The sequence below is a fragment of the Trachurus trachurus genome (genome assembly GCF_905171665.1).
Source record: "Trachurus trachurus genome assembly, chromosome: 18".
NCBI lineage: Eukaryota > Metazoa > Chordata > Actinopteri > Carangiformes > Carangidae > Trachurus > Trachurus trachurus.
The window spans coordinates 20,617,116-20,629,004 of record NC_139909.1 but is presented as its reverse complement, the minus strand read 5'-3'; the positions used below and the strand labels follow the sequence as shown (position 1 = coordinate 20,629,004).

Here is an 11,889-nt window from a genome sequence, read left to right as displayed (position 1 = left end):
GAATAAACGCAACATTTCTTTAATGTCACTCCCAGGTCTCCTGATCATGATTAATAATTCATTCATTCATTCATTCAGTCTCGGGGGTGTGGTCATGTGACTTTGGTTTCACCAGAGACCAAAGGACCACCCACTCTGGGTTTAAATACCTGGGTTTCTTGCATTAGTCTCAGAACTGAAGAAGCCTCTTGGATGAGGGGTGAAACGTCTTCAAACAAGAGAAGAAGTAACTTTGCTTTTTACTAAAACTCCACAAGAATCATTCATTCAGTTTTCAGAAACTTGATGAATAGAGTGACTGATGTCACTGGTAAGGTGACAAATAAAACAACAAAACACTGAAATTCCTGTCCTACTGGAAACACTGTCATATGTATGAACATGTAGTTTGTATGTAAATGACTGAAATGATCATATTCACGTTAATACATAAGCAGAACATATTTTAAAGGGACACTGCACATAATGCTACATGCATTTGACAGCTCTATGTATTATATAATCAGTTAAATAAGTTTGTCATCAATCAGCTGGAACATTCACAAAACAACATTCAAATCAGTAATAATATTCTACTGATATAATATGCAGTATCCTCTCTGTATTCTTTGTTTTTTTATCAACTCAAATATTAAAATGTGTTGGGTCCGTTATTTAGTATGTTTCAGTCTGTGTTTGTTTCACTGTTCTAATATTGAGACCTAGGACTTTGGTTATAGTCACTTTTATGTCTGTGCTTCCTCCTCTGCTAGGCTTTGATCGATTAGTTTGGTCTCTCGTCATCGCTCTGTTTCCATTAACCGACCTGTGTGTCCTGTTAGTGGAGGAAGTGCAGCAGTGGGGATTATGGATCATGGATGTATTGTAATAGGCTACATTAGACTGTTGCAGTCCGCCTGTCACTGACTCCCGCTCTTTTTTTTTTATTATTACTATGATTATTTATTTATTTATTTACCAGAAATGAAAGTTGATGACCAGCCCTCGGTCTGTTTACAGAGCCGCAGGTGGCTCAGAGTTAGCTTCTGCTGGTTGACGTCACTTCACGTATGAAATGATGGAGTCATTGTGTGACTACTTTATGTATTTTCCTGCTGCTCCGATATCGAGTCTCTCAGACCCGGCGGACTACAAAACTCTTCCCAGGAGACGGCACCTGTACCTCGGGGAGACCGTCCAGTTCCTGTTGGTGCTGCGGTCCCGGGACGCCGCCGCGGGGAAGGAGGACGGCTCCGGGCTCTTGTCGTGGAGGAAACTGGGGGGGTCTCTGGCTGCCCTGGCCAGTGTCTGCGTCGCCGAGAGCCGGCAGCAGCAGAGACGCGGTGAGAGCGAGTCAGAGTCCCAGGACGGCGAGGAGGACAGCGGGGAGGAGCAGCCCGGGAACGGGGAGCCTGGACCGGAGGACAGCAGCCGGGTTTTCAGAGAGTGCAGCCCGCTTCTCACCCACAACAGCTCGGCTGCTGAAGGGCGGCAGGATGGGAGGGGATGGGTGAAGGTAAGACGGTAGTGGTGGCTCATGTCCAAGCACCGTGTGTGTCCACACTTGTCCATATGCAGAGACTCATCAGTGTGGGACAATCAGCAAAACTTACAAGTTCTCATCTTGTAACCTCTCCTCATTAAAATTCCCAGTAGGGTAATATACAACAGACCAGTGGTGTATGGAAAGCCTAATGGGTCATAGTCTCCTTCACTGTCTGAAATACTGTAAACGCCTCCACGTGTTGCAGTAGTGGATGATAAAATTGGAAAATACTAATTATTAGTATGAATAACTATGTTCACTAAATAACAGCAGCGTACAGCTAAGTAAGGATGCAATAGTACACCTATTTACTAAATAGTGAAATGACCTAAACTAGTGACTGTCTAATTATAGGTGTTACATAAGCCCTTAGAAAAACTTAAATGGGTTGACTATGATTTATAAAAACGTTTCATTGTCTCTAAATATAATATATCTTCTGGTGTTGTATTGCAGAGCCTCTTGCTCTGTGAGTTCATGTTAGGAAAGTTCAGAAAACCATGCAACTGTTTACACTGTTCAGGGAGAATAAAGGTGCAAATATAGAAACAATGAAAAAGCAGGTAAATATTACACATTTTAGACCTTGGTCATTTTTAACATTTTAACCAGATGAAGGATTTTGAACCAGTGACACTGCAGGAATCCAAACCAAGAAACCAAGAGAAGCTGGCAACATTCATGATCTCACACAATTCACAACATCATCAAAGTCCAGCTTCTGTTAATGGCTGAACATTACCTTAACAAACCGTTTGTCATCACTCGCCTACATGTTCCACTTTGTCATCTACATGGGGACAGGAAGTTCCTGTGTCAGTGAGAAACCAGACCACAGTACCCTTCCTCTGTACACTGACCACAGTCTGTGTTCGTCTGTGTTGTTTGATTCTCTTTGGGACTGTCTCTGTTTTGAAGTGTAGTTTGGCCTTCAGGGACACTGACCATCCACCTATAGCCTATATAATATATAATGAATTATTATTATATATACAACTCCAAATATTACAGTGTTGACAAATATCTCATGGTTACCCTTGGTGCAGGAAATGTTGGTGTGTTAACAAAACTCTCTCTATAGGTTACTGTATCATCACAACATTTGCGTGAGCAGTGGGCTGTGGTTTCTTAAGTTTGACTTCCTGTCAGTGTCGGTATCGTCTTCTCTGTCTGATCAGATCTTTCCTGTGCGTGTCAGTCAGAAACTCTGACTGTCTGTTTTCCTCTCTGTCGACACAACACCATTTTTCTTCAATCTTCTTGTTCTTGCATGTCCTCAACATGTGGAGTCATGTTGACCTAGACAGAAGCCAAAGTGGTGCAAACTCACCTGTACACTAATTAATTTCACAGACATAACCAGTGATGCTGTCTTTGTGTAATGACATTGAATCCTCTGCCTGTCCTCCTGCAGTCAGCTCTGGTGTTGGACGACCAGGTCATCTTCTGTCTCACTGTCTCTCTGGACAAGCTGCCAGTCACCACACTCAAAGCCAAGGTCAGACTCTGCACTGTGACAAGGATTGGAGGATGTGGACATAAAGACCATATATACACTGCTCAAAAAATGAAAGGAACACTTTTTATTCAGAGTATAGCATCAGTCAATTCACCTTCTGGGACACTGATCTGGTCAATATGCCTGTAGGTTATATAACTGTATGTTATATAACATTATCCACCGCTCCCTGTATTGATTTTTTGCCGGTTTCATTGTAAACAAATGCACTTGGCCAGGCGAAGGGTTAACAAATCAGTGGAAAAGCGACCAGACTTAAATAGTTTCCTTTCAAATTAATGATTAAACATTGTCTTACCTGCATTCCCTACTCGTCAACATAGTGACGAACGGGCAGCAGCTGCAGGGACAACCTCATTATTATATATGATTGGCTGCCATAATTTTCCAGAGAGAGGTAATTTCACAATTTTCCAGCATAACATTTGGGAAGGCTTAACCTTTCCTAGCCTCCATTACGCACCGCCCATGCACATCAGACAGAAAAGAAGTTCACCCTTCACTCATTATCCAAACTCTGTGTGTGTGTCTGTGGCATCAGATCATAGTAACAGTCTGGAGGCAGGAGGAGGAGAAGGTGGAGGTGAGGGAACATGGCTACTTGACTCTTCTCCAGCTCAAGAGTCCGACAGACACGTTCAGAAGTGAGCGGAACACCTTCAAGGCACAAGGTACGCACACTGTGTCAACACCAGAGTTGAGCTCATTGGTGACACATAGGGTTGCAAAATTCTGGGAATTTTCAAAGTTGGAAACCTTCCATGGGAATTAACGGGAATATATGGGAATAAACAGGAATAAATCCGAAATTTACAAAATTGAAAGTTGGCTCTTAACCGGGAATTTGGGGGGGGGGGGTTGGGGGTTCATGTTTTTGTTGTTCAGTAAAATAATTGATTGTTCATACAAGAATTGAAACTTGATAAAGTTCTACTCACAAATAAATCTGTTGAAATGTCATGTTTTTTAATTGTATTATTTTGCATGGATGTCTACTTATGACAAAACTAAATATTTACATTTATGTTTGGATATGATACAGTTTGTTTAAATTACCCCCAATTTCCAGTTAATTCCCATAAATTCCTATAAATTCCCATAATTCCCATGGAAAGTTTCCAATTTGGAATATTTCCAAACTTCTCCAGCTTAACTTCCCATGGAAAGTTTTTGGAAATTTACTGGAAATTTTGACACATCAGGTTAAAGTTAGCTACACTCAACTATGAACCACGGCTTATGTGTTCACAGTGACAGCTGAGCAGCTGACACTATGCAGACCTCATCCTATTGTTTTTACTCACAGTGTGACTGTAATGAGTCAAGGTTTCAGTTGTATGAACGTCTTCATTTTGTTTTCACTGTAAAACATAAACACGACGGTGTTGTGAAGTTTGTTGTGTCAGTGTGAAACTAGCTTCTTCCCTCGTGTGGAGAACATTGGTATGGCGGCTGGATCCTCTGCAGCAGCACAATGATCATTTATCTGACCTTAAAGGGATACGCCAACATTTTTTTTTTTCGTGTCTTGCCTCACTCACGAGTCCATGACAAGCAGATAGACACCATCCTTTCGACTGTGCGTGCAGTAACGAGGGAGATATCGCCCGTAATTAGCTTAGCTCAAACGCTGGAAGTGCATAGGTAGCACGGCTAGCTTGAGTAGCGTTGTAATCGTCCAAACAAAATTGTAAACAGCTGGTATTTAGACAAATTAACGACACACTGCTGATCTAAACGGCTACTTTCTCGCCTAAAAATGTTTGAAATGTCGATAAAGTGATATATTTACAGAGTTTAGAGCTAAAAATGAAATCAGCTTCTGACTGCTGATTTCGGCTCAGGTAGGAGGCAGGCTAACACTACCTGTACACTTCCAGTGTTTGAGCTAAGCTAATTACGGGCGATACGGGCTCTATCTCCCTTGTTACTGCACGCACAGTCAAAAGGATGGTGTCTATCTGCTTGTCATGGACTCGGGAGTGAAGCAAGACACGGAAATTTTTTTTTGGCGTATCCCTTTAATTAAACTGAGCTCCTGTGATTTGGATGTTGGACTTGCTGGACCACGCTGTGATTTACATCATGTTTAGTGACTACTGGTTGTGTTTTGTTTCCTTTTCCAGCCAACACCACCTTAAATGTTCTGCCACCTCCCAGTGTCCACTGTCAGCAGATGACTATTTCTGGAAAACACCTGACTATTCTCAAAGGTACAACAGCAGCACACACACACACACACACACACACACACACACACACACACACACACCCTCATACTGTACATACACACAGCAGATGATGATGAAGAATTTGTGTCCTCAGTGTTGAACCTGAGCTCTGAGGAAGACGTGTGTATCAGAGATGTGAAGATCCTTCCAAACTTTAACTCCTCCTACCTCCCCATGATGCCCGATGGCTCAGTTCTTATGGTAGACAATGTCTGGTGAGTACAAGCACTGACTGAGAAGAAGATCCCTCTTGCTCCACCAGCAGCTTTCAGTGAAATGTTGAAATGATTCATTGATGAATGGTCTTTACATTTGGTTCAGACGTTGGTTCAGCCTGGGTTGTTCTCTTCTCCCTTCATATGTATGGTTCCACTTCCCACCAAAGCCACCAATCATCTGAGGTCACCATGGCTTCGTTCTATCGGATGAACACTGAGTCGTCAAGGTTACCCAGCATGCTAAGTGCCTTGGAGGAGCAGAACTTCCTGTTCCAGCTGCAGCTCCAGAACAAAGCAGATGAGGACTTCAGAGAGGTGATGAAGACGGGATGAAGGCCACATGAGCCGCCTTCATCTCTCTTTTATTTAACCAGTAAAAATAACTTAAATCAGGAACACTCTCGTCATTGATTAAAACCATTTTAGACTCAGATTAAGCAGGTTGAGGGTGGGGTGGTGGTGGCAAGCTCTGCTGTCGGCAGCATTGTGAGTGCAGTGGTGTTGAAGGAGAACTCAGTGTATGATAGCTTAGGTTTAAATCGATGGCCTATTCAGGGAGAATCGATTGGTCAGGGACTAATCAGCTGGCTGCCAGCTGACTACAACTGGGGCTTATGACGTCTGCATGAATTTATGCAATTCTTTATTTACAGAAAACCACATCACCATTCATCCTGTTCATTTCATCATAACATTACTGAGTCTCTGTTGTGATTGTGATGCAGTGTAACAACAAGGCAATCCAAAACCTTTCAAAGAAAGGAAAGAAAGAAAGAAAGAATTCCCTATAATTATATCTCCAGCACATTGGTACTCCAGACTGGTATTGTTTTGTATTTATCCTCTTGTCACCAAATCCAATGACAACACTGAAAGTGTGAAACTCACCAAAAACACTGATTCCTACTCAACTCACCTCTCAGTAATCAAACAGCTGTCCCTGTTGTTTTTAACACATTTAGTGCTACAGTGTTTGTGACAGCACGCGTGTGTGTGTGTATGTCTCACTGATTTGATACTGTGGAAGCAGCACATTTTGATACACGGCTGTTTTAAGAGGTGACATTTAGAATTGAACCTGCACAGGAGGTTAATTAACAATAAAAAATTAAATGTAAATTACATCTAAAAACAATGTGTTTTAATGAGTTCATGGTGTATGTGTGCAGGGTCTGGAGATCCCGCTGGTGGCTGTGTTACAGTGGTGCACTCCAGCTCTACCTTTAACTAGGTAACTTCTCTTTTCTTCAACATGTAGACTGACTTTCATCTGTCATTTTGGACAGTAATATGTCTGTGTTTCCAAAACAATATAGAGATTATTATAGAGGTATTCTACCTGACAGATGATTTTGTATTTGAGTTTTGGTCCTGGTCCTGCTCCTGCTCCTGGTCTTGGTCCTGGCCTTGGTCACCAGCATCATTAAAGTGATACGCCAACATTTTTTTTTCGTGTCTTCCCTCACTCCCGAGTCCATGACAAGCAGATAGACACCATCCTTTCAACTGTGCGTGCAGTAACAAGGGAGAGCCCGTATCGCCCGTAATTAGCTTAGCTCAAACGCTGGAAGTGTATAGGTAGTGTTAGCCTGCCTCCACGTAAAGTCATCAGAGAAACTCTTCAGCAACTCTAAACGGAAACCAGCGGGCTGATCTTCATCTCAGAGCTGACAAAACTCTCCGGTAAGGCATCTTGAGCGGTCAAATGCCGGTAACGGGACGAGATCGGTCAAAACGGAGGGTTCAAGCAAAGACGGTTTATTTTGGTTCAAGCTAGCTACATGGAGGGTAGGTTAGCTTCCTATTTCAAAGTAAAAGCACAAATTCTATCGTCATGGTTTTCTGTATGTAAAGGGCAACGGGTGTTTTATTTTGTGAAAGTAACCGGAAGTGCGTTGGTCACAACGGCTAGCTTGAGTAGCGCCGAATTCGTCCGAACAAAATTGTAAACAGCTGGTATTTAGACAAATTAACGTCACACTGCTGAGCTAAACGGCTACTTTCTCGCCTAAAAATGTTTGTAATGTCGATAAAGTTATATATTTACAGAGTTTAGAGCTAAAATGAAATCAGCTTCTGACTGCTGATTTCGGCTCAGGTAGGAGGCAGGCTAATACTACCGATACACTCCCAGCGTTTGAGCTAAGCTAATTATGGGCGATACGGGCTCTATCTCCCTTGTTACTGCACGCACAGTCGAAAGGATGGTGTCTTATCTGCTGGTCATGGACTCGGGAGTGAGGCAAGACACGAAAAAAAAAGTTGGCGTATCCCTTTAAAAAAAAGCTAATATCTCCTGTGCTCCCTCTGCAGGACAACTCTTGCATGACAGAGTATGTTCAGTGGAATTAAAATGGTTGTTTTTTCTCAGATACATTTCCAGTTGTTACTCGCTGCCCAGTATTTGTCTGGATCGTCCTGAGCTGGTAATGACAGCTTCCTGTCCCAGTGCTGTCCGGCCTCTGGAGCACTTCTGGGTGAAATACACCCTGCTGAACAACTTGCAGGACTTTCTGGCTGTTCGTCTGATCTGGAACGCTGACGGTGAGGAGCAGACACACATAACAGCCTTACCTTATACTGTACCTCACACTGTATCACTGAGTCAGCAGAACTGGAGATGATTTGATGCAAATGGGCTGGAAAGTCTTAATAATGCAAAGTATCCTGTAAAGTAAAGTGCGGTTCATTTAATGATTATTTCATGACATTTATGACCTGTCAATAATGATTTTGATACATGTCTCCCTGTCTGGCTTTGCCCCTCAGCTGCCAGTCATCTGTATCAGCAGGAGTCCAGGGTGGGAGCAGTAGTGTGTCAGTCTTCCCTCAACAACCTTGGACAGTGTAGGAAGGGCTCCACCCTCTCCTTCACTGTGGCCTTCCAGATCCTCAGGGCCGGACTCTTCGAGGTGAGATCACCTCCTTGGCAGTATCCTCACCTACCTACTTACCTACTTTCCTTCCTTCCTTCCTTCCTTCCTTCCTTTTCCCACCACCTCGATATGTGCAGTGGCTATAAAAACAACAGAGCAAAGATAATACTTTGCAATATTTGCACATTTCTTCTGTGTCTTAATGATGGATTTAACTGAATTCCAGGGGATGTTCAGTGACTTAGAATTTTTATTTATCCATCCCCTGACATAGGCCTTTTGTTGGACAATGTCTTCTCATAAAAATATTACAATCAATTATATTATTGTCGTTTTGAAGAGCCCATATTATGATTTTCCAGTTTTAGCCTTTCCTTCATTGTGTTGCATATCTATTGGTGTGCTGGGTGATTCTCTGTCAGCATTGGATGCCATTTGAACATCGAAAAAATGTAAATGTTGACCAATGCATATTTAAAATCAAAATATAATGACTGGAAAATAGCCATTATATGGGCACAGGTCAATTTCCAGCCACTGTAGCTGTCCCAACAGAGAGGAGGAGGGTGGTTCTGCAGTGAGCTGCAAGATGAGAGACAAGAGGGGCAGAAGAGCGAGTGGCTGAAATGAGTGTGAATAAAAACTATTAAGTTAGTTTCTATAAATTGTTCAATAATTCGATCTAGTAATTATTGTGACAGGCCTCCTCTGACTTTGGGCTTTTCAATAACCGGACACAGACGTGTCTTTATACTACAACCTACTGAGACACATTCAGTGTACTCAGGTGATCTCCTCTTCGTTGTGGCTGGTCCTGAGCTGAATTAGCCCAATCCCTTTAAAGGGGGTGAATATTATTCAATTATTTTTTATCTTATTTAATTAACATTATTTTGTAAACTCTGTTTTCACTTTGACAGTTTTTTTTTTGTAAATTCTTGTTGAAAAAGCCAAATTATATCATTTAATTTATTCACTCCAGTTATAGAAGCAGTAAAAGGGGAAAACATCCCAGGGGATGACTACTTCTTACAGCCACTGTATATAACCTGAATGTCATCATCAACACTGTTACATACATTAATAATCAAAGTTCCTCTTCCTTGTAGTTAAGCCAGCACATGAAACTGAAACTCCAGTTCTCAGCCTCTGTGCCCACTCCCCCTGTGGGGCCTCGGTCGTCACTGAGGACATCTCCCTCATCATCCAGCTCTGCAGCCAAAGAGCTGTTGGACAGACAGGGCCTCGGGCGCTCTCAGAGCTTCTCCCACCAGCAGCCGTCCAGGTCAGGTCCCATCAGGTACGGTGGCTCTGTTAGTCCGGTACCATTCATTGACTTCGGCTGACATTCATATTTTCAGTATGCATGGGGTGCTTGTACAGATGGACCTACACAGGCTTGTCTGTCATCATGACACGGTGTATGTGTGCTTGGTCCAGGTCGGACTCTGTGATGGAGCGTCGGGCCGTCACGCCTCCTGTTGGATCTCAAGCAGGCAGCTCCCTCTCCATGCTGCCCAAACTCACCCTCATTTCACTGGACAAAATAGCCAAGAGAGAGTGTAAGGTGTTAGTGCTGGAGCCATTCCAAGAAGAAGCCTGCAGGTAGGTGCATCAGTTTTACTGTAACACTCCTGATCTGCTAGAATGAACTTTTGTTTATTATTTGAATGTAAAATACAGGATCAGAGTGTGTTCAGTCAGGGAACAAAGTAAGGATTTTGTCAACATCCACATAGACCCATTAACCATAAATAATGAACCATTAAAACAAATGTCATTTCATTTCATTTCAAACCTTTATTTATTCAGGGAAGCCAAGATACAAGACATACACAATGTCAGGTGTTACTATTTCCATAGTGCATGTTTTAAAATATTGCCAACTTTATATGTCAGGGATTAATGGAGTACAAGAGAGAGGTGGAACATATGAGTAAGGAAGGTTGTAGTTGTGGTTGTGCCAAGAATTTAGAAATACTTTCACTCCTGAGTTCAGTTCAGTCAGTCCTGATCTTTCTCCTGCCAGATGACCAGGAGATGACGGTTGTTATCAGGACACAATCATCAGTATTTGATCGTCCTGTCCAGCCTGCAGAGCCTCATCGTCCAGGACCTAATGATGGAGGAGGGTGCTGATGTGGTGGCTGAGGCTGCAGTAGAGATGATCAAAGGAAAGCCAGCCTCATTTCACTGCTGTATCATTTCTCTCTGTGACTAACCTGTTAGATTGGTGTGTTTTGCTTTCCCTTTATTAGCTTCCTGTTTCCTGGACACTTGTAGTGATTTGGGGGTTTTGTTACGTAATGTGTCATGACTTTTTGAAATGGCAGCTCATGTGGAACTCAGACAGGAAAACCAGGTGGATCCAGTCATTTACTGTATATTTTGACAATGTAACAGATCCAAGTGAACTGCTATCTCAGCCGCGCACAGTCTAGAGTAGACATTATGGATGATTTGGATCACTGACTGTGAGACAGACGTCTGTGTGAAAATAAGCTAAGATAAACTGAGCTAAACTTGTTTTGAAGCTAGTTCTAAACTACTGAATGTTATTCTGGGTCAGACAGCTCCTGCTTATGGAAATGAGTGTCACCCTCTTTATTTGTGTTACCCATGTTAGAGGAAAGTGAGTGGGTCGATTTTATACCTTCACTTCATTCCCTTTGAAATTTTTTTTTTCAATTTTCCAAAACAGAATTTTTCAAGTTTTTTAAAATAGGATTTTTTTTTCAAAGCGATAGTTGCTGTAGGGTTGTGTATGGTAGCCATTCATAGTTGGTACTTGACTACCTACCACAACACCAGGTCGAAAAACCTGAGATGTCCCTTCAAATAGGAGAGGAATTAAACTTGTGATGCAGATTTATTCAGTAGTCTTCTTTACACTGATTTATTTTAGTTCAGTTATCTAAGTGGTGTCTGTTTATTATCAATGCTGGAATCTTAGTTTCTGTAGGTTCAGGTTGGGGTTTGTTGTCGGTTATTTTTCCCTGGGTGTGGAGCATATGGTAAAGAATAATATAACATCTCATGTATCTGCTGTGCCAACATGGCAGAGGTCAGATGTTCGGTTTCTCTTAATTTTCTCAAATTCCTATTCCTAGAATGAAAGTGTCACAGTGACAGAGGTTCTTCACCACACTGACATTATGGGTTGTGAACAACTGTGTATTGGGAGACAAGAGGTGAGGAGCTGATCACATCCTACTGACGGTCTAAAACAGTTCAAATTTCCCAGCACATGAGTATTTATGAATATGAAATTTCAGTTTTATTTATGAACAACATTATAGTATTTCATGGGTCCCATGATTTCCTGAACAGATCTACACTGTAGGTCATCTATGAGACATTTTCTCTGGTGTTCTTTCTGGGTGCCAGGTGTGGAGGAAAGAAGAGGCCACATCGAGTCTATTAAGTTTCTTTTCTTGTTCAGTTTTCTGATATTAAAACCTGAATGATTGTAAACAGTGACAAAATGTTTTGAAAAGCTCCTCCTCTGTGTAACTTACCT

At 42.1% G+C, this 11,889-nt stretch overlaps 1 protein-coding gene across 1 annotated transcript; it reads left to right on the top strand.

Annotated features, from left to right (window-relative positions):
• Positions 1–828: 828 nt before the first annotated feature.
• trappc14 (trafficking protein particle complex subunit 14) lies at positions 829–11,603 on the top strand. Its single transcript, XM_083992481.1, has 12 exons — positions 829–1,495; positions 2,940–3,023; positions 3,586–3,715; positions 5,171–5,257; positions 5,370–5,490; positions 5,661–5,808; positions 6,663–6,724; positions 7,865–8,037; positions 8,263–8,405; positions 9,479–9,669; positions 9,810–9,974; positions 10,399–11,603. The coding sequence occupies exons 1-12, from the start codon at positions 1,055–1,057 to the stop codon at positions 10,400–10,402; spliced, it is 1,749 nt and encodes a 582-aa protein (XP_083848607.1). The 5' UTR covers positions 829–1,054; the 3' UTR covers positions 10,403–11,603.
• The last annotated feature ends 286 nt before the right edge of the window (positions 11,604–11,889 follow it).